The sequence below is a fragment of the Polyodon spathula genome, chromosome 10 (assembly GCF_017654505.1).
Source record: "Polyodon spathula isolate WHYD16114869_AA chromosome 10, ASM1765450v1, whole genome shotgun sequence".
Classification (NCBI taxonomy): Eukaryota; Metazoa; Chordata; class Actinopteri; order Acipenseriformes; family Polyodontidae; genus Polyodon; species Polyodon spathula.
In genome coordinates, this window is record NC_054543.1 from 26249436 (window position 1) to 26272280 (window position 22845).

Consider the following 22845-nt stretch of genomic DNA (forward strand, 5'->3'; position numbering starts at 1 on the left):
AAAACTGGGCACCTGTGCGGTGTTGTCAAATCCACCTGTCTGTCTCCTGTGTCAGTGAATTACCCACCACCCTTCCACACTCCCATATGATATTTATAATGCACATTTTTATTTCTTGCGTGCAGTACCTTACACTTTTCTCTATTAAATGTCATTTGCCATGTGTCTGCCCAGTTCTGAATCTTGTCTAGATCATTTTGAATGACCTTTGCTGCTGCAACAGTGTTTGCCACTCCTCCTATTTTTGTGTCATCTGCAAATTTAACAAGTTTGCTTACTATACCAGAATCTAAATCATTAATGTAGATTAGGAATAGCAGAGGACCTAATACTGATCCCTGTGGTACTCCACTGGTTACCACACCCCATTCTGAGGTTTCTCCTCTAATCTACTTTCTGTTTTCTACATGTTAACTACTCCCTAATCCATGTACATGTGTTTCCTTGAATCCTTACTGCGTTCGGTTTGAGAATTAATCTTTTATGCGGGACTTTGTCAAAAGCTTTCTGGAAATCTAAATAAACCATATCATACGCTTTGCAATTATCCAATATCGATGTTGCATCCTCAAAAAAATCAAGCAGGTTAGCTAGACACGATCTCCCTTTCCTAAAACCATGTTGACTGTCTCCCAGGACACTGTTACCATATAGGTAATTTTCCATTTTGGATCTTATTATAGTTTCCATAAGTTTGCATATAATAGAAGTCAGGCTTACTGGTCTGTAGTTACCTGGTTCAGTTTTTTTTCCCTTTTTGTGGATCAGTATTACGTTTGTAATTTTCCAGTCTGTCGGTACCACCCCTGTGTCAACAGACTGTTACATGATCTTGGTTAGCGGTTTGTAAATAACTTCTTTCATTTCTTTGAGTACTATTGGGAGGATCTTATCTGGCCCAGGGGATTTGTTTATTTTAAGAGCTCCTAGTCCCTTTAACCTCTTACGCCCCCATGTTCCGCGGGTGGAACATTAGTACTGCAATTACACATTATATTTCAAAAATCATCTGTAATATTATTACAAAAGCAAAACAGAAAAATATTGACTCAATATCAAAAACGTTGTTCTAACAGCGAAATAATTTTTCGAATTCGCCATTTCACTGCTGAGATATTCCCTTCGCAATGTATCTAGTACCTCACGATTCAAAAACAACTCTGATTGACTAGCTGTGCATTTCGCTGCTCTGGCCTTACATGTATCTGTTGATGGTGAAATCTCCCTGATCACGTTGTAGGGGAGGACACAAGCTGTTCATTCATACCTTGACTTTGTTTGTAGCCTAATCCATTGAAGAGTAATCGATGTGCGTACGTAAACAAGACACATATTTGCCAGCAAGACCTGTAAAATTTATAAAATAAAACGAAATGGCGAGCAGTGTTCCAAACATCCCAAAAGAAGAAGATTCAGTCTTTTTGAAGTTTTGGAGGAGATGGATAATAGTGAAAGTGATGGCGAAAATGAACTTTCTGGGTTGGAGAGCGCTGATTCAGCGTCTGTGAAGCAGCATTTGAAGCTCGATTGGAGCCTCTTCAGGATTTGTAAGTGTAATGGATCCACACTACATTTATTATTATTATTATTATTATTATTATTATTATTATTATTATTATTATTATTATTATTATTATTTATACATTTTTACTGTAAATGTTATTAGAAAATGTAACCATTTGACTCTCAATGGGCACATAGAAATAACTTTTTTTTTTTTTTAACAAAGAACAACACCATGTCTCATCTTGCTGTGCTGCTGTATACGGTCCCTGTTCTTTACGATGCAATACAAGTTGCAAGAAGTAATTGTTGCTTCCTGGCCGTCTTTATTATTTTCTCATTGATGTTCATTGATTTGGATTATTGCATGGGAGTGTTTAGCAAACTTTTTTATATTTCCACGATTACAAGGAGCTGATGCTACCCACCTAGAGACAGTGTAGGTTTCTTAGCCTTTCAAGATAAGCTGTCTGCCTGCTCCAACAATCACTCACTCAGTTCCTTTGTTTGCCACATGTCAATCAGAGTAAAGATGAAAGCAACTGAGGTGTTTTCAGTCTGGCAGCCTGATGTAGAGCACCAAAGGTGTATGCAATCTCATTATTATTATTATTATTATTATTATTATTATTATTATTATTATTATTATTATTATTATTGTAGACATTTAGCAGACACCTTTATCCAATAATCAACATATGTTCACCTGTCAGCAGTGCTTGAATGAGTGTAACCACTTTATTTTGGAAAAAAAAATCTCTATTTTGCTTCTTGACATTTTCATACTTTCAAGCGAGTAACAAAAATACAGTCAGGTACTGAAAATTCAGAGCTACAAAAAAATCTCAGTAGCAACATTCTCCTGCACAAACACACAGTTATGTGAGAGCAATGTGCCTGACAGTTGTGGCATATGAACTAAGAGTATTTCTCATGCATACTCATCATGGATACATTTCGGGCACCCCAAAGCTCTCCAAAAAGGACACCTTTTGAATGAAGTATTGGACAAATAAGTAAAAAAGAAGATTACAAAATCTAATTCATGTGGCAATGTATAGCATGTGAGGTGCCAGAAGGTAACCTCCCTTTTAGAACTTGCTCAAGAAACTAGTGTATGACTGGCCATAAAGATTTTCAAAATGTTAATTTTTGGAGAGGTTTGGGGACCCTTGGGCCTAGCTCTGTAAAAACTCATGTAGAATTTGATCCCTTTATTCAATTAGTTTCAATTTTTATGCAGTGTAGTAGACATATTGGGGAAGCACTGGAAAAAAAATCTGGCTCTTTTCATGTGCTACAAGGTGAAAAAATGACGATGGAATATAAACAAATGAAATGCGTTTCTTGTTTTTTATGGGGTTTTTTCTGGATATCTCCTTCTATTGTGGTACTGAGTAAGACTTATATCATAATCTGAGCTTTAGTCCTAATGGCCAGGGGGGTTACCTTGAATTCAAGCCCTGAACCATGCCTGTGCTGTCTATACTTTGGAAGATAATGTGATTTACTTAAGGTCATAGCCCTCCAGGCGGAAATTGCCTGTGGGAGGCTGAGGGTTTAACAGGTTAACACTTCTGCCTTGGTTATGCTAAAGTTATTTAAAACTGGATAGGAACTAGATGACATGTGGGGCATGTTGTCCGTATCCTCCTTTGTAAAAAAACTTGTGAAAAGTAATCATTTAATAAATTTGCTATTTTTTTTTTCTTCATCTATGATTTTGCCATTTGTATCTCTTAGACATTTAACCTCCTCTTTGAATGATCTCTTACTGTTGTAATATTGGAAAAATATTTTGGAATTGGTTTTAGACCCCTTAGCAATATTCATTTCTATTTCTCTCTTGGCCTTTCTAACTTCTTTTTTGACTTGCGGTTGCAGTCTGTGTACTCTTTCTGTGTACTTTTTTTTGGTCCTTTTTTAACGCTCTGTAAAGTGCCTTTTTTCGCTGAATTTTTTTTTTTAACTGACCTATTAAACCATTTTGGCAATTTAGTTTTACATTTAGATTTGTCTACTTTAGGGATAGAATTGTTTTGCGCCTCTAGTACTACATTTTTGAAGAACAGCCATCCTTTTTCTGTGGATGTTTTTTCTATTTTACTCCAATCTACTTCTGTTAGTCTCTGTTTCATACCTTCATAGTTTGCTTTTCTAAAATTGTAAACCTTAGCTTTAGTCATTACTTTTGGGGTTTTAAAAAGCACTTCAAAATGAGACCATGTTGTGGTCTGAGTTTGCTAATGGTTCTCTGACCTCTGTTTTAGTTATTCTGTCTTCGTTATTTGAAAAGACTAAATCAAGGCATGCCTCCCCTCTAGTTCGTGCCTTGACAAATTGTGTTAGGAAGCAGTCATTTGTCATTTCCACCATTTCAATGTCATCCGTTGTGCTCCCCACCGGGTTTTCCCATTTTATATGGGGGAAGTTGAAATCCCCCATTAGTATGGCTTCTCCTTTGCTACACGCATTTCTAATGTCATTGTATAACAGATTATTTTGCTCACCATCTGAATCTAGCGATCTATAGCATGCTCCTATTACTATGCCCTTTAAATTTTTGTCCGTTATTCTGACCCATACTGATTCGGCTTTATTTTCTTTGTCCAGGTTTAACACCTGGGCTTCAAGACTGTTTCTTATGTATAGCGCTACCCCTCCTCCTCTTCTGTCCTGCCTGTCTTTTCTATACAGTGTATACCCACAAATATTATATTCGTCAAGTTTCTGTAACACCTATCACATCATAGTTACTTGTTAGTGCAGTAGCTTCAAGTTCTAGAATTTTGTTTCTGATACTTGTAGCGTTTAGATAAATACATTTAATGGTTGTCTTACCTGAGTTGTTGTCCTTGTTTTGATGCGGTCTCCCTTCTGTTTTTTGTTGATTTCTCCCCCCTTCCTTTCTAGTTTAAATGCTTCTGAACCTGCTCGAGGATCTTTTCTCCAAGTAGACTGGTTCCCTTTTTATTTAAGTGCAGTCCATCCCGTTTATACAGATAGTCCTTTTTGTAAAATGTGGTCCAATGATCAAGACAGGTGAAGCATTCTCGTTTGCACCACGTCTTCAGCCATGCGTTTAGATTAATTATTTCCAGCTGTCCATCTGGTCCTTTGCAAGGTGCCGGCAGTATACCAGAAAATACCACAGTTTTGGTTTTGTCTTTTATTTTCCTTCCTAGCTTCTGAATTTGTTTTGGATTGTTCAGGGATTTTGGTCTGTCTTTTGCAATGTTGTTTGTACCGATGTGGACGACTACTACTGGGTCGTCTCCTGTTCGTTCTTGGAGCCTGTCCACATTCTCAGTGATGTGCTTGACCGAGGCTCCCGGAAGGCAGCACAATGGTGTAGTAAGGGGGTCCAAACTGCGAATTGAACTTGCTGTGTTTCTCAATATGGAGTTCCCAACAATCATGACCTCCCTTCTTTTTGCTGTCTGGTCACCACTGTCAGTAGGGTCCTGGATGTTGTTCCTTTCGTTCTCTTGTTGGTTTCGCTCATCAAAATTCTGAAGTGACTCAAATTTGTTGGATGTCTTGATTTCTGGTGGTTGTGTTTGATGAAGTTTCTTTTTTTCCCTGCTTCTGCCTACCTGAAACCAGCTGTTCTGACCTTCTATCTCCCTGGTGGCTTTCAGTCTGTTAGGGGTGGTGCAGACTTCCATGAATTGTGGGTGTGCCAGCTCCTCAAGATCCTGTTGCTGTCTTATTTCTTCCAGCTCCATTTCTAGCATACTTCCTAGTTTATGCAAGTCCTGGATCGCGCAGCACTGCTGTTTGACTTTGAGCTGCAGTGTTTCCCCAATGTCCTTTCTTTTCTGATTAAAGCAATTAAAGATGTAATTTCTCCTTACTGCTTCTAAACTGCTCTGCACTTTTCCACGCCTGTACTCCCACGCTGTCGATTCCACTCGCGCAGTTCAAGTTAAACATTGTTTTGTTTATTCCCGAAATAAATAGTACATAAAGTTGACACCGCATTTCAGAGGTCACGTTTACGCAGAATTCTGTGTTATATACGCAGGACATTTTAATAAAATGCAAATAAATAACATCAGTGCGTTTGTGTAACAAATATGTAAAAAACAACAGATCCTTTTTTTTTTTATCCCTATCCAATAATTTTGTTTTATTACAAAGCACACTGAACAAAAACATAAATGCAACATGCAACAATTTCAAAGATTTTACTGAATTACTGTTCATATAAGGAAATCAGTCAATTGAAATAAATTCATTAGGCCCTAATCTATGGATTTCACATGACTGGGAATACAGATATGCATCTGGTAGGGGCGTGGATCAGAAAACCAGTCAGTATCTGGTGTGACCACCATTTGCCTCATGCAGCGCGATACATCTCCTTCGCATAGAGTTGATCAGGCTGTTGATTGTGGCCTGTAGAATGTTGGCCTATTCTTCAATGGCTGTGCGAACTCTGCGGTTGTGAGGCCGGTTGGACGTACAGCCAAATTCTCTAAAACAACGTTGGAGGTGGCTTATGGTAGAGATATGAACATTCAATTCTCTGGCAACAGCTCTGGTGGACATTCCTGCAGTCAGCATGCCAATTGCACGCTCCCTCAAAACTTGAAACATCTGTGGCATTGTGTTGTGTGACAAAACTGCACATTTTATAGTGGCCTTTTATTGTCCCCAGCACAAGGTGCACCTGTGTAATGATCATGCTGTTTAATCAGCTTCTTGATATGCCACACCTGTCAGGTGGATGGATTATATTGGCAAAGGAGAAATGCTCACTAACAGGGATGTAAACAAATTTGTGCACAAAATTTGAGAGAAGTAAGCTTTTTGTGCGTATGGAAAATTTCTGGGATTTTATTTCAGCTCATGAAACATGGGACCAACACTTTACATGTTGCATTTATATTATTGTTCAGTGTACTTTTATGCAATGCAATGTGTTAAAATATTTCCACTGCTCCCTGCATCCTCTTAAAAAAAAAAATAAATAAATAAATAAAATAAAATAATAAACAGCGGAGATCTCAGTATCCCATGTAGTACTGAGCACATACCTGGTATTAGATTGATTCAGTAGTCTGTATCAGAGCATTTGCCTACAACAGGGTTTTAGCTGTCAGAACAGAGTGCAGACCAGCAAAGACTCTCGTTTACATGAGGATCATCTAAAACATGACAATTTCAATGGAAGCTCCTGAGAATTATTAAGATTTTGATTTGGAAAGAGCACAAGTCATTTTTTGACTTGAGTGCTAAAAGGAAAATGTAAAGAACTTTTAAACAGAAAAACTGTAAATAGTTATGATGTTGACATCTACTCTCAGAGACATTGGTACATGTTCTACTTCTTGTTCTGATTTTTACATCGTGAATGGGGGGTTTTCAAAAGAGAACGTTTAATGGTAAGCTTGTCTTTATGTTTATTCTACCATAAACCATTTAAACTTAGGGGTCTAATTAAATCGCTCTAAATTTACATATTTTTTTCACGGACAGATTATGGAATAAAATTAGGATTCCGCTGACCTGTTTAAACATTAAATAAACCTTAGTAGATAATATTTTAGAAAAATAATAATAATGCTACTTGCTTCCTTACTAAAACAGAGAACTGTCATTTGTAAAAGGCAAGCAATGCAACATTCCCCAGCAGTTGCTGCCATCATTCTCTGTCTGGTGAGGACTTGCCCATACATTGAGACTGCACGTCTCCATCCACTGAATTGGTTGGAAGTGTAAAGCAAAGTTCTGCAAAGTTATACAGGTGTAAAAATCGATTAGAAACAGTCCCAAAACTCGGTTACTTAAGGGCATCTGGGATTCTTTAACAAAGGCAATATATGAAGCACATTCGTTGTCATGTTATTTGCACTAGTCAGGAATTTATTTTATTAGTACCGAGTCAAAACAAAGAAAAACGTGGCTATTCGGGTCTAAAATTCTAATTGTTTTTAATAATTATGCAGTATTATTGTAAATCTCGAAAAACTACTAATTTCTAAATCTTTTGTAGTCATCTTTGTATTACTTTAGTATAAATACATGTTAATTTGGATTCATATGTTGTTTTTTCTGACTTTATGTGAACAAAAAGACACACATTTGCCCGTTTTCCCATTGGAAATAGTGATATTTTGAAATATCACTGTCCTGGTCACAAAAGCAAAGTTTGTGGGAAATAATAGCAATGTTCTATACTTTTGAGGCATAAGCAATTAGGAAATAACACTTACTACCCAGGAACAAAATTTATTTATTTTTTTGTTACACAGTGTAATTTTTGTCTGCGCTGACTTTCAAGTTTGTTTTCTGAAAGCTGGCTGTTTTACATTCTGTTTATCTCTGTAATAGCCTTGTTTAATGTGTGATTCTGAAGCTAAATAGCACCGACCGTATTTTCTCCAAAGTCACATTACAAGATGTGCAAAACAACTACTTCGATCTGCATGTACAGCACTGACTTTGTCCCACCTCCTAGTCTGTACAGTACAGGTCACAGAAAAGCCAGTACAGACTCACTTATAGTCTGATTAAAACAGTGAAACAGTGGCCTACAGAGGTTTTCATAAAGTAAGAACATGAGGTTTACTTGTGCCTTATTGTAGCTGAACGAAACCAAACAAAAACTGAAATATACCTTTAAACACTTCAAATAAAACAAACATGGAAATGGTATTGTAAAATGACGGGAAAAAGAAAGACACTAAAGCAGCACAACACTTTTTTGACCCTGATAGCTTTCCATAGAGAACTCTATGCTTGCACGCGTATAATCTGGTTTGTTTACTTTTTGCTGACTAAAACTTTTAAATAGAGGCTCAACAGCTGCTGTGTTAAGCTTTTTTATATTAATCTTGCATATCACATAGAGCTCTTTTTCATTTGCCATGTTTGAAACTGCAGCGCAACGTTTGGCGAGGCAGTAAATAAGTGCAAGCAGCAGGTATTTTGCAGCAGCATGACTTTGAGAATATAGGTTTTTGCTGTAAATCAGTTGTTGTTGCCATAATTTCTGCCATTACTGTATATAAATATTACTGTACTCTGTCCAGTACAAGAAGCCCTACTGATGTGTTTGTTTCGGCTTGGTTTTGTGCTTATATTGTGAAAGTTTGGTATAACAAATGTCACCTGTTTCAAGATTTTCGTAAGTGTGGTTCCACATGGTATTCAAGTTCTACATGAAATGCTATAAATCCTCACCTGATTGTTTCCTTGCAACACCAGAAGTATCTTCAGACTCTTCATGTGAACACTGCGATCCAGCAGCTCCACTGCTTTATCCAGGTCATCCTGTGTGGTTAGGGGTATCACAAGCTACAGGGAGAAAGAGTTGGAATACACACTTGAATAGAATTTAACAGCTTGGGAACAGCAATTAGAAAATATAAAAGAGTGAACTAATACTTACAGGGTTGCATAGTGACTCACTGGATAAACAGATATGAGAGCCATAATGTATAGATTTCCAACCACAATATATGAATAAATAACAAAATCCACTATCTACATAAGGTCCGTGCAATGTAATTCAATATACACTGGAAGCCATGGCCAGCTATAAAAATGGCGAAGTATGTCGCGATAAGCTCACAATAAATTTGACGTCAATGCGATATGCAGGTTAGGATAAAAAGTATCATGAGTGTTCTGTTTTGTTTTGTTTGTCTATAATAATTGTTTCTTTGTAATTATTAGACAGCTAACACATTCCGGAGCTGTCGCCAAGGGCCAGCACAAAACCCGGAACAGCACTTCACTTTTGTCACGAATAAACTTGCATCACCCACCATGAGCACGGCAGCACGCACACAGGACTGGTGACCATGTTTGTGCACTGTGGGAAAGATGTGTGTTTATTATTTGGACTGCAACCCATTTGTTTGTTTCCAGTGCATTACACATTGTTGTGTATTGTCTGGAATTATTATTTGGTCACCAGACCAGGATTATTATAAATAAAAAAAAACTTTTTCAACTGGATTACAAAGCTGTCTGTTCTTTGCTCAATGCATCACTCCTGCACCTGTACTCAATCAACCACTTTGCCACAATAACGGAAACTGTTTTTGTCACCCCTGTGTCTCTTCTTAACACAACATTCCTCTGCATACTTCACATAGAAACGAGCAGTATACAGGAAGCTAGTAGCTCTGCCTTAGCTTACAGAAAAGCAGATCAAGCTCAAAGTCTGAAACACACTTTACATTTTTAGATTTTGTTCAACGAAATATGGTTGAAAAATATTTCAGTTTAATAATATAAACTCCCCTTTGAAATTAATAGTAGGGCTAGATTTTTAAGTTTATTGTGACGGCTCCCTCCCTGTCATCTATCTCAAATTAAATGTGAAGTGCTAATTCTAGTGTGATTCACTCTAAATACTTATTGATCATTGCAAAGCACATAATTTTTTCATAATGTGCAATTAGGGGTCTAATTAAATCACGGTAAATTTACGTATTTTTCACGGATAGGTTATAGAATAATGGAATAACGTTCTGCATCCACTGAATTGGTTGGAAGTGTAAGGCAAAGTTTTGCCAAGTTATACATATGTGGAAATCGATTAAAAACAGTCCTGAAACTTGGTTACCCAAGGGCATCGGGCATATTTTAATAAAGGCAATATATGCAGCACATTCGTTGTCATGTTATTTGTTCCATCTAATAATTTTACATACAATTTTATTAATACCGAGTCAAAAACAAAGAAAACGTGCCTATTCTGGTCTACAATACTAACTGCGTTTAAAAAGTAAGCAGGAGGTTGTTTAAAGCGAGGCGGCTAAGCTAGACAGTACCTGTAGTATTGATTTAACTTGGCTACAACTGACAGGCATACTTTTTGTCTGCGCTGACTTTCCAGTTTGTTTTCTGAAAGCGGTTTATTTTACGTCCTGTTCAGCAGCCTCTGTAGTAGCCTTTCATTTAGTGTGTGATTCTGAAGCTAAATAGCGACAATCTTATTTTCTCCAAAAACACATTACAAGATGTGCAAAATAATTACCTCCACCTGCATGTACAGATGCTTTGGAAAATATCTTGACACGATCATCAGCCGAAATATACTTAGCTTTTCTTGCTTGTCGTCCACTTCTGGTATTTTACCTCCAATGCTAAAAACTAGATTTTAGTAACCTAAATCAAAATAATGCAGCACTGACTTTGTCCCACCTCCTACTGTACAATACAAATCACAGAAAAGCCAGTACAGATACACTGATAGGCTGATTAAAACATTGTTGTCATTTGAACAGCAAACAAGAACATTAATCGTTTTGGAGCATTTTTATTTGTAAACTTTTTTTTTTTTGCCTAAGTGCAATGCACACAGGATGGGGAAGGAATAAAAAAAAAAGCCTATCTACAGAAGGAAGATAAGTAGTTTGCTTAAGTTGCGCAGTGGTTCATTTAAATGAGTTTTTTTTTTTCTGGACTTGTCCGGTATGCATTGGACCCTAAAAGAGGTGAATTTCGTCTTACATAGTTTTGTTACATTATGCTTTTTTTTTTTTTTTTTTTTTTTTTACAGCTAACTTAACACAGTATACAAATTGTACACTGTGAAATGTTTTCGTTGATACCTTTTACATGAACATATCTTGGTGTGACAGAGATCGAATGACGCTTGGTGTTAGATCTCCTTCCTGACCAGTGAAGGCACTAGAAAGAAGGAACAGAGTAACCTTAAACAAACGGCAAGACAATTTATTCCGTAGGGTAGGTGGAAGTAGGCCATTTAGGAAAGGGGCGGAGCTACAGCACCCAAGCTCACTGACCTGGACGGTAAACGACGTGGCATCCGAGGATTGGAGGAGCGGATGCGTTCGTTAACCTAGGGGTCATGGGCAAGGGTATAAATAGGGGGGCGTGGCTTTGTGATCTGTTCCTTTGCAGATGGTTATGCTAAATAACCAAGAAGGAGCCCGTCTTATATACCGAAACCGTGAGTGTCCTGCTTGTTTGTGTATTAACACTGTTTGTCTCGTGTCGTTTTCACTAAGACTACTGAGCACGATCCGGAGCTGCAGCCGCAGGCCAGCGTAAAACCCGGATATCACCACTCACCTTTCCACTACAGGAACAGTCTCTTTACACCACGAGCACTACAATCACGCACTATCGGAACTGTGTCTGTGTTTTGTGTTTTGTGTGGGTGAAAGAACTGGACTGTGGGTTACGGGTAACACCCTTGGGAATATAATCTGAAGTGATACACGCCGCTGTACCACTTCCAACATTATTATTATTTGCAGGTTTGCTATAAGGCTCTGGACATTGAATTCATTTAATAAACACCCTTGCACCTGTACATCATCGTCTGTGTCATTTATCCACTCTGCACTGCACTCACCTGCACGTATTCACCACTTTGCCACACGTGGTTGTCAGAAGAGGGATGGACTACGCAACACTGTCGGTGCTGCTGGAGCAGCTGGATAGCAGACGGGAGGCGGAGGAAAGACGGAGAGGAGAGGTACACCGCGCTGATCGAGAGGGTAGGGCTGGCGATACCTCCCCCCGCATCAGCAGAACTAAAAATGATGGCGCCAAAGGCAAGGGCGCACAAAATGACGGTGGAGGATGACCCTGAAGCCTACTTGGTGGCGTTTGAGCGGTTGGCTACCACTGCGTCATGGCCCCGATGGTATTTGGCAAGCCAACTAGGACCCTGCCTGATTGGTGAAGCCCAGGCAGCATACCAGGCGATGGGCGATGACGACGCCGCCCAGTACGACCTAGTAAAGCTGGCCATTCTGAACATCACGGAAGAAACTCACCGTGCAAGGTTCAGGGAGTATAAAAGATCCCCGGATATACGCCCCAGGGTGGTCGTGCAGAAACTCTGTGACCACATGGTACACTGGCTCACCCCGGCGCTAAAACCAAGTGCACAGATGGGTGAGGCCATCGTTATCGAGCAGTTTTGCCATGTGGTCGGCGCCGAGACCCAAGCGTGGATACGGCGCCACAACCCCGACACCCTGGATCAGGCAGTAAAACTCGCCGAAGACTTTGAAGACTCCCTGGTATCAGCCCAGACTGGGCTACTGATGACGCTAGGCCAACGGACCGTCCGAGCCCCACCTCCTCCCTCTGCTCCACCAGCTCTATCACCAGGACCGGGACAATGACCTCCTAGAGCGCTGGCCCCAATGGGCAACCTTGCCTTTTCCCCCCCATGGAGACCAACGTTGGCCCCCAGCTGGGGTAGAGGTGCTGCCCTCGCCCAGTTGCCATACCAGCAGCGGGATAGATCATTAACCTCTGTGCCCTCCTTTCCCCCTACCTGTTTTAGGTGCCACCAGCCGGATCATCAGGCCAGGTCATGCCCATTTGCGATGGAGTGCGACGTGGCCGTATGCAATCTGGCATCTGAAGAGGGTAAGCGAGAGAAAAATGGTCGGGAGGCCTTGTATTGTTAATGTGGTTTTGGGCAATGTGAAAACCCATGCATTAGTGGACACAGGGTGTGGTCAGACCTTAATTAGAGCATCTCTCCTAGGCGGTGTGTTGTGGCAGCCACAAGGTCAGGTGGCGATCTCCTGTATCCATGGAGACACGGCAACATACCCCACAGTTAAAGCATATTTATCGGTTGGTCCGATTAAGCGTCACCTGGTAGTGGGGGTGACGGAAAGGCTACCACATCCAGTTATTCTGGGTCGAGACTGGCCAAACTACAAAGATTTGCTGAAATTAATGGCAGTCCCGACCATATATGTAAAAGTAGCAGAAAAAGCCAAAAAGGAAACGATTGGTAACGTATTTCCTTTTCAAACAGAAATGTTCTCTCCCCTATTCCGGCCGAGAAAAATAAATAAAGAGAGAAGGTTGCGAAAATGGGAGGGAGCATTAATGAGAAAAGGCTGAGGGCTGGTGGGAGCCTGCTATAACGGTGAAAAACGCCAGTCAAAGGGGGTCAGAACGCAGTCTGACCGAGAGGGCGAGGGTACTGGGCCATCAAGTGCAGATGCTACTCCCGCCCCTCTCAATGTACCGGACGTGTGGTACTCAAATGTGGACATAGTGTGGGGCCAGAAAAATGACCACTCACTAGTAAACATTTGGGGACAGGTCCGGTCTATTGAAGGTAAGGATGTTGAAGGCGCTGGGGCACTAGTATTTCCACACTTCATTATCAAGAGGCAATTACTATATAGGGTAAACCTGGCCGAGGGCACAGGACAGCCTGTAACACAATTATTGGTTCCCTCGTTCTGTCGGCCGGAGGTCATGAGGCTGGCGCATGATATCCCTTTTGCGGGGCACCTCAAAGCCAACTAGACAAGGGAATGAATACTGGCTCGTTTTTTTTTGGCTAGGACTTTATAGAGATGTGTCGAAATATGTAGCAACATGCCCAGACTGCCAGCGAGTAGGGCCGGGTCGAGTGCGCCACGTCCCTTTGGTTCCACTGCCGACTATTTCCACCTCCTTTGAGCTCATTGCAATGGACATAGTCGGCCCTTTGCTACCTTCTGACTCCGGGTATACACATATATTAGTGGTAGTAGATTACACAACACGATACCCGGAAGCAGTTCCATTGAGGTCCACTAGTGCCGTGGCGATAGCCAAAGAACTAGTGCAGATTATGGCAAGAGTAAGGATCCCCAAGGAGATAATGACTGATCATGGAACTAATTTCTTGTCGAACACATTACAGCAGGTATATAAAATACTAAAAATACGTCCCATCAGAACGTCGGTTTATCATCCACAGATGGAAGGTTTGGTGGAACGCTTTAATCAGACCTTGAAGGCGATGCTGAGACGGTTTGTAAATCAAGAGCAAAAACATTGGGCATCGCTGCTTCCCTACCTCCTTTTCGCAGTGAGAGGGGTGCCACAGAGTTCGACAGGGTTCTCCCCCTTCGAACTCTTGTACGGCCGACAGCCTCGCGGCATTCTCGATCTGGAGAGAGGGATGGGAGGAGCAAAAGGGCTCATCTAAAAATGTAGTGCAGCATGTGCTCCTACTCAGAGATCGCCTAGATTTGGTCGGTTGTTTGGCTCAAAACAATCTCAAAGCGGCTCAGCACCGACAACAGCAGCATTACAATCAAAATGCATTGATTCGAACCTTTCGACCTGGAGACAAGGGAATGCTGCTGCTTCCCTCAACAGAATCCAAACTACGTGCTAAATGGCAGGGGCCATACGAAGTGATTCAGGCTATAGGAAAAGTGAATTATGAAATTAGACAGCCCGCTCGCCGGAATGAAAAATAAATTTATCATATAAATTTATTAAAGCCCTGGCAGGCAAGAGAGGTCTTATTTATAGCCCCAGGCGATATAGAGGATGATTTGGGCCCCGAGCTAGTAAGCTCTAGCACAAAGAATATTTCAATGGGGGAACACTTACTTCCTGATCAGCAATGTGAGCTACGCATGTTAATTGAGGGATTTAGTGATGTTTTTTCTAACGTGCCCGGTAGAACTAACCTTGCTGAATATGACATTATCACTCCGCCAGGTGTCACGGTGAGAGAGAGACCATACTGGATCCCAGAAAGTCGTCAGAATGGCGTTCGCAAAGAGGTATGGGACATGCTCAAACTTGGGGTGATTGAACCTTCCAGGAGCGAGTGGTGCAGTTCGATTGTAATAGTGATCAAAAAGGATGGCACCAACCGTTTTTGTGTGGACTTCCGTAAGGTACGGCATTGCAAAGTTTGATGCGTATCCCATGCCTCGGGTCGACGAACTTCTCGATAGACTGGGGAAGCCAGGGTTTATTTCCACCCTAGACCTGGCGAAAGGATACTGGCAGATCCCTTTCACTTGTACATCCAGAGAGAAAACGGCATTTTCAACGCCAGAGGGGCTGTTCCATTTCACAACCATGCCGTTTGGGCTTCATGGTGCGCCCGCTGCCTTTCAAAGACTTATGGACCAGGTTTTACATCCACATCGTGAATATGCGGCAGCGTATATTGACAATGTGGTCATTTACAGCTCCACCTGGCGAGAGCATTTGGCTAGAATCACAGCCGTCCTTAAGTCTCTAAGGGCAGCCCGGCTAACAGCCAATCTGCGAAAATGTGCATTTGCAAAAAAAAAGACACCATATTTGGGCTTTATAATGGGGAACGGGAAGGTGAAACCCGTTGTCAGCAAGGTCCAGGCCTTGGTGAACGCGGCAATCCCCAAAACCAAGGCTCAGGTGAGGTCTCTGTTGGGGATGGCCGGTTATTACGGCCACTTTATCCCCGAGTATGCCACAGTGGTCAATCCCTTAATTGACCTCACCAGAAAGAGCGCACCAAATTTAATTAAGTGGTCAGCAGAATGTCAGGGGGCGTTTGATACTGTTAAGCAGAAACTATGCCAGGCCCCCGCTCTCATTACTCCAGACTTCACCAAGCGATTCTTCCTCCACACCGATGCGTCGGATGTGGGTTTGGGTGCAGTCCTGTCCCAAAGGGTAAACGGAGTAGAACATCCCATACTGTACATTAGTAAAAAAAATGCTCCCTCGAGAGTGCAACTACTCCACTGTCGAAAAGGAGTGTTTGGCCATTAAATGGGCTACTCACTCCTTAAGATACTACCTGCTGGGGCACTCATCTGATTTCGTCATTGACCACGCCCCACTCACGTGGTTAAGCACAATGAAGGACAGCAATGCCCGAATAACTCGGTGGTATCTGGCATTGCAACCCTTCATGTACCACATGGTACACCGTGCAGGGAAAGAACAACAAAATTCCCGGGGGGGGGCAATGGGTAAGTTAGATTTAGCCGAGTGTTCCTTCGGCTTCACTCTGAGCGGTGGGATATGTGACAGAGATCGAATGACGACCGGTGAGGGCACTAGAAAGAAGGAACAGAGTAACCTTAAACAAACGGCAAGACAATTTATTCCGTAGGGTAGGTGGAAGTAGGCCATTTAGGAAAGGGGTGGAGCTACGGCAGCCAAGCTCACTGACCCGGACGGTAAACGGCATGGCATCCGAGGATTGGAGGAGCGGATGTACTCGTTAGCCTAGGGGTCATGGGCGAGGGTATAAATAGGGGGGCGTGGCTTTGTGATCTGTTCCTTTGCAGATGGTTACGCTAAATAACCAAGAAGGAGCCCGTCTTGTATACCGAAACCGTGAGTGTCCTGTTTGTTTGCGTATTAACACTGTTAGTCTTGTGTTGTTTTCACTAAGACTACTGCGCAGGATCCAGAGCTGCAGCCACAGGCCAGCGTAAAACCCAGATAGCACCACTCACCGTTTCCACTACAGGAACTCTCTTTTGCACCACGAGCACTAAAATCACGCAAAATCGGAATTGTGTCTGTGTTTTGTGTTTTGTGTGGGTAAAAGGACTGGACTTTGGGTTACGGGTCAAACCCGTGGGATTATAATCAGAAGTGATACACGCCGCTGTACCACGTCCAACATTATTATTATTTGCAGATTTACTATAAGGCTCTGGACATTGACTTCATTTAATAAACACCCTTGCACCTGTACATCATCGTCTGTGCCATTTATCCACTCTGCACTGCACTCACCTGCACGTATTCACCACTTTGCCACACTTGGTTTACGTAAAATAAACCTATACAGTCATCACACAAAAATGCATTTGTTTATTCTAGGTCACTGGTTACAGTAGTTCTTATACGCTGCAGATCACTTCAGATTTTTGCTGGATTGACATCTCCTGTATGGTTAAAAAAGGGTGAGTATTTTGTGGGGTATTTATACTTGCTGGCACTTTTTATATAGTCTGCTATATTGATTTTAGTTCAATAACTATAACTCCTTGTGAACAGGCTGGCTGGTGGTGACATTACGCCAGGAAGTAAACAGACAGGACTGGTGAGTGAATTGTGCTGTTGTGCCGGTTTATTGTAAATAAAATGTTTAAAACAATACAAAACACTTTTCCAAAACAAACAGACACATTGGCCAAAACAGACATAGTTGGCAAAACCACATACTAAACAAACACTAAATACAAGAAGTATCGCCCAGGTATTAAGCCAGCACGAGTAGTAATTGTTACTATTCGTTTCTCCTTCTCTATCCCGTTCTCCACTCTGAACACCCAATCCCACGTGCATGAAACCCTCACTCTTTTATGCAGCTGTACCGAGACTTGATAGCTAATCAATCATTTAATTGAATATCGGCACAATCTGCATGTGAACTAATTGTGCACTCTCCATGCTCCCATACAAATACCCAATTTAATCTGCATGTGAAGTGATTGTGCAATCCCCGTCCCTAAATACAAATATGCATTTTACATCACATGTGCTACATAACCCACACTCCATGCACCACTACAATAATACAACAGACAACATAACACACAAAAAAACACACATGGCCTTAAAGGCCATCTCCCCCTTTTAAAAGCCCAAAAGTCTTGGTCATGGTCCTGGGCCCTCAGGCGGCAATGCTGTCAGCAGATGTGCCGACAGTGCCAAGGCTAGCTCCTCCATCTGGGGCAATCCTGGCAGCGCAAGGTCCTCCTCCAATGGCAATGTTGTCAGAGGTGCAAAGTCCTCCTCCCGTGGCCCTGCTGGCAGAGGAAAGGCTGACAAAAATAATGCTGTCAGCGGACGTGCTGACAGTGCCAAGGCTGAGACCTCCAGCAAAGGCAAATTCAGCAGTGGACATGATGCCAGTGGCGGTGTGGCCCACACCACCAGAGGCCACAGCAAATCCCCATGGGTCAGCAGCAAATGACCCCGAAGCAGTGGCAAACAAGCATCCCCAGGCGACGGCGAGCTGGCCACCCCAGGCAATGGCGAGCTGGCCTTCTGGGGCGGTGCAGACTCGGACAGGAGTTGATCCTTGGGCGGTAGCTTCAGCTCCTCTGGTGTTGGTGGCGGTAGCAATAGATAGTCTCTGCTGGTGGAGGCAAGAGAAATAAATGGTTTCCCTGTGGTGGTGGAGGCGGGAGCAGCAGGTAGTCTCCCTCTAGCGGTGGAGGCGGGAGGAGCAGGTAAACTCCCTCTAACGAAGGAGGCAGGAGGAGCAGGTAGTCTCCCTCTAGCAGTGGCGGCGAGAGCAGAAGGGGGACGCCTGGCCTTCCCCCTCTTGGGCTGTGGACATTCGGGCTCCTTAGCTCTCCTCTTGAGGTGGAACCAGTCGTCTGAGGTGTCAATCTCTTCCAGGCAATTCCCAGAAAAGTGGGTCCTCGTATGGGTATGCCCCCTGGAGATGCACTTTTCAAACTGCCGCACCTAGTTAACCAGGTCTCAAAGGTCTTTTTTTTTTTTTTTTTTCCCCCAGAGACCCAGTTTAAAAAAATTAATAAAATAAACTGCAACCGCAATATTTCTCCTGGTCTGAGTTTTGGAGGCGCTGTTATACAGGTTCTGAAATCAAATGTGAACAGGCTGGCTGGTGGTGACGTCAGGCCAGGAAGTGACAAACAGAACTGGTGTGTGAATTGCACTCTTGCGCCAGTTTATTATAAATAAAAAGTTTAAACAAAACAAATCAATTTTCCAAAACAAACAGGCATGTTGGTCAAAATAGACAGACAAAACCACAAACGAAGCAAACACTATATACAACAAGTATCGGAAGAGTACAGTAAAGTACAGGAAAGAAATGCTGCAACATGGGGTGAAGATGATCACTCAGTATCATTAAATAGCGATTAGCATTTTCCTTGCCTTCTAAAGGAATAAGTGCACCCAAACCATGCCAGGAAAATGCACCCCACAACATTACGGAACCACCAGAACCATTCACTGTTGGAAACAAGCACACAGGGCTGTAGAGTGGGGTTACTGCCACACATGCACTCATCCGTTTGTCCAGAACATGCTGAAGGATTATTCATCTGACCATATCACATTTCTCCACTGCTCTTTGCACCACTGGACTCGCACACATGCTTTGCAGGTGTGATGAGCGGTTTGTGCACTGCAATCCAACTATGGTATCACGCTCTGTGGAGTTCTCGGTGGACCGTTTTTGATGAAACTGGCTGCTCGTGCCCCAGGTTGAAATTTGCAGTCAATCAATCTGCAGTTGCTAGCCTGTTTTGCCTTGCACTTCGAATGAATGCATGGATATCACGTTCTTGGAGTATGCGCTTCCGCCCTCTGTTGCCCTTTGCTGATGATGTCTTTCCCTCGAAGTTCCATGCCGACATCACCTTAGACACAGTTGCTCGGGAAACATCAGCAAGTTGAGCTGTCTTGGTCACTGAAGTTCCTGCCAAAGCGCACCAATAATCACCCCTCTTTCAAAGTCACTGAGGTCTCCTCTTGCAGCAAAGCTAGCCATAATTATAGGCAACCAGGCCAGTCCAGCATTTTTATACTTGACCATAAGCATGCTGGGATTTTATTTGCCTAATTAATGCATGAGTCACACCTGTGTGGAAGCCCTTGCTTTCAATATACTTGGTGTGCCTCATTTACCCAGGTTTTTCCATTTTTTTGTCCGCTACCTGTATATTGTGATGAAGTTTATAACAGTATAGAATAGGGATGAAACGATATTTCGATAGTACGATATATCGTGATTACGAATGATAATCATATTGTTAACATTTTTTAATTATTTGATAATCATAGAAAGCAGACGTGCAGTCACATACTCATTAAACGCGGCTGGAAGCAAAACAGATGCTTTTCTCTCCAAATAAGGGTAAAATCATCGGTGTATACTAGTGCTGCTAAGAACGCCATACCTTGCTATTCATAGTATTTCTACCAGACAAACAGTGGCCGTGCTCTTGCTTTCCTGCTCGTGTTAACTAGAATCTGATTTGTTGGTCCCATCCTACCAGCGGATCAATTTTGAAAATTCTTTGTAAGTACGCCCCTCTGTGTATTCAATGTGCAAAAAAAAACAAAAAAAACAAACGCGACACCTTGTATCCAGAGCAGGAGAACATGTTCACGTTTATTATTTTGAATCTGTAATAAATGCAAATAAATAGTAATCCTGTATTAAAATTTGCAGAAAGGTGTCATGGTTAACTTTGTAGAGGTCAGGTCAACTTCTGTTCACTGAAAGACTCATTGTAACATACATTTTTTCCAGGGGTGCCCAAACTTTTGCATACAACTGTATATAGCGGGGAAATACAGTACCATAGGATGTACGAATGTGGCAAAAGCACAACGAAAGAAGGAACAACTTCAAAAAATGCCCTTCTGTACTTGGCATCCAGTGGAATTAAAAAACATTAGCAGTCAACAAGCAAGGTCACTTTAGTAACATACTTTTTTTTTTTTTTTATTTATTAGTTTATTATGCCACCAGAAAAACAAGCTGCATTGGGCAAAGTTGATAACGGTATTGAAATGTGTTATCTTAAATTATAAATGAAATAATGACAAAAAAAAATATGCATAAAGAACATCACGCCCATGCCTATTTTACTTACAAACGTATAGTACAAAATAATTTATTTATTTTGCAGACTATTTGAAGAAAAATTGAGAATAGTTGGCAGCATGTGTGTAAAGCAAGTGTATTGAAAGAAATACAGGTGCTTCATATTTTGTAATAACGTACTGTTTTTAAGTACATTTAAATACACAAATAAAATGTGCAAATAAAGCAGGAACAAAAAAGCTTGCAGTCCCATTTTGACAGACTTAAATAATGGTATCATGTTTTGCAACTATAAGATGGTAATATAAGTACCATTAAGATTATTTTTCTTCCACCTGTGTGCTAGTAATTTTTTTCATTCTTGCTAGAATCTTGCTCTTTTTTAAAGTCTGTAGCTTCCTTGTGTGGCAGACCATATTCCACAATGAAAAAAAGACACATCTTGTTATTTATTTATTTTTATTCAGTTAACAAAGTATTTGAAAAATAAACGCTACCATCGTGATAATCAGTGTATCGTGAAAGAATGGGCTCTCAACTATTCATATCGTGGAAATTTACTATCGTTTCATCCCTAGTATAGAATGATTTTTTTCTAGATCAGTATAGGACTTGTATGCCAATGCATGCATAAGTTATTGCACCATACCTCATTGTTTGTGTAATGTAGGTCCATTGATTGACCAAATGCCACCTTAGCCTTTGAAAAGAGGTCCTCTAGTTTCACTGGGCGGTGGAACTGCAGAATTCTAAAAAAAACAAAAAAACAATGCTTACTAAATATACAAAAACTAGAGCATGAACAAAAGAATACATACCAAATTGTATCACGCTTGAATGAACTATTCTTACGATATAGATAAATGCCCAGTACATCTTGGTTTGGAGATTAGAACCAAGTGATTTCAAATAATGAATTGTAAATGCAATTGTAATACCATGTTACAAACCATACAGAAGTATTTAAAGCATTCACTATTGAATTGGGATAAATAGTTAAAATCTCACCTCTTTTCACCTCTATAGTCAAACTTCACTCTGACACCATTCTGAAATAAAAAGACATGCTGTAATTAACATCAATTTGTTTAACTGATATAACAAAGATGTCAGCAACATATATTTTAAGGGTGTGCTTATACAATTTTTTCAGAGCAATTCCCCTTAAGCAGTATTTGTCAGCAGGTATTAGGGCTGTGTTCGAAGGTTTGTTCGCTAGACAGGAATTCAAAATTAGTTTTAAACCTTCAAAGGTTCATCAGGTGGAATTCCGTAAGTAACACAAAAAAAAAAAAACCCAGACGTAAAATCTCACTAAAATGCAAAATTAGATATTTTGATTTTGGTATAATTTAAGCTGTCACAGAGACGGCCGAAAGTGGCGGCGGCGTCAGAAACCAGGAAAGGTAAGCATATACAAACCCGGGGGACGGGATGAAAGAAATGATGAAAGACGGCCTCATTGGCACTTTTTTTTTTTTTGTTAACAGAAACCGTTTGACAATGTGTGAATACTATAAATCACACTAAATATCACTCACATGCAAAATTAGATATTTTGATTTGTATAATGCCTATTAAACAAAAGTTGTATTAAAATCCACTATCAAATCATTATACGTAGAAACTCTGTATGGCACTGCTACCGTGTATGCGTGTATGAAGCGGGGTATATTCCACTGGTTCTCAGGATGATGTGCAGTGTTAGGCTTGCGCCAAACATAGCGCTTAGCCTTGAGGCCAAAAAGCTCTATTTTGATCTCATCAGACCATAGAATCATCTTCCACTTGGTCTCAGAGTCTCCCACATGCCTTCTGGCAAACTAGCTGAGATTTGATGTGAGTATTCTTCAACAATGGCTTTCTTTTTGCCACTCTTCCATAAAGGCCAGTTTTGTGAAGCACCCAGGCTATTGTTGCCATATGCAGTGTCTCCCAGCTTAGCCTTGGAAGACTGTAACTCCTTTAGAGTTGCCATAGGCCTCTTGGTGGCCTCCCTGTCTAGTGCCCTTCTTGCCCGGATACTCAGTTTT

At 41.3% G+C, this 22845-nt stretch overlaps 1 protein-coding gene across 2 annotated transcripts in view; it reads right to left on the reverse strand.

The window, feature by feature from the left end:
• The window catches only part of LOC121322029 (mitogen-activated protein kinase kinase kinase 2), a 145059-nt gene that overhangs the window by 62739 nt on the left and 59475 nt on the right, over nt 1-22845 (reverse strand). For both annotated transcript variants that reach the window (XM_041261470.1, XM_041261468.1), the window contains exons 4-6: nt 21821-21861; nt 21462-21561; nt 8695-8808 (exon numbers count right to left, since the gene is read on the reverse strand). In XM_041261470.1, coding sequence (XP_041117404.1) covers nt 8695-8808; nt 21462-21561; nt 21821-21861 — 255 coding nt within the window. The remainder of the gene's footprint in view (nt 1-8694; nt 8809-21461; nt 21562-21820; nt 21862-22845) is intronic.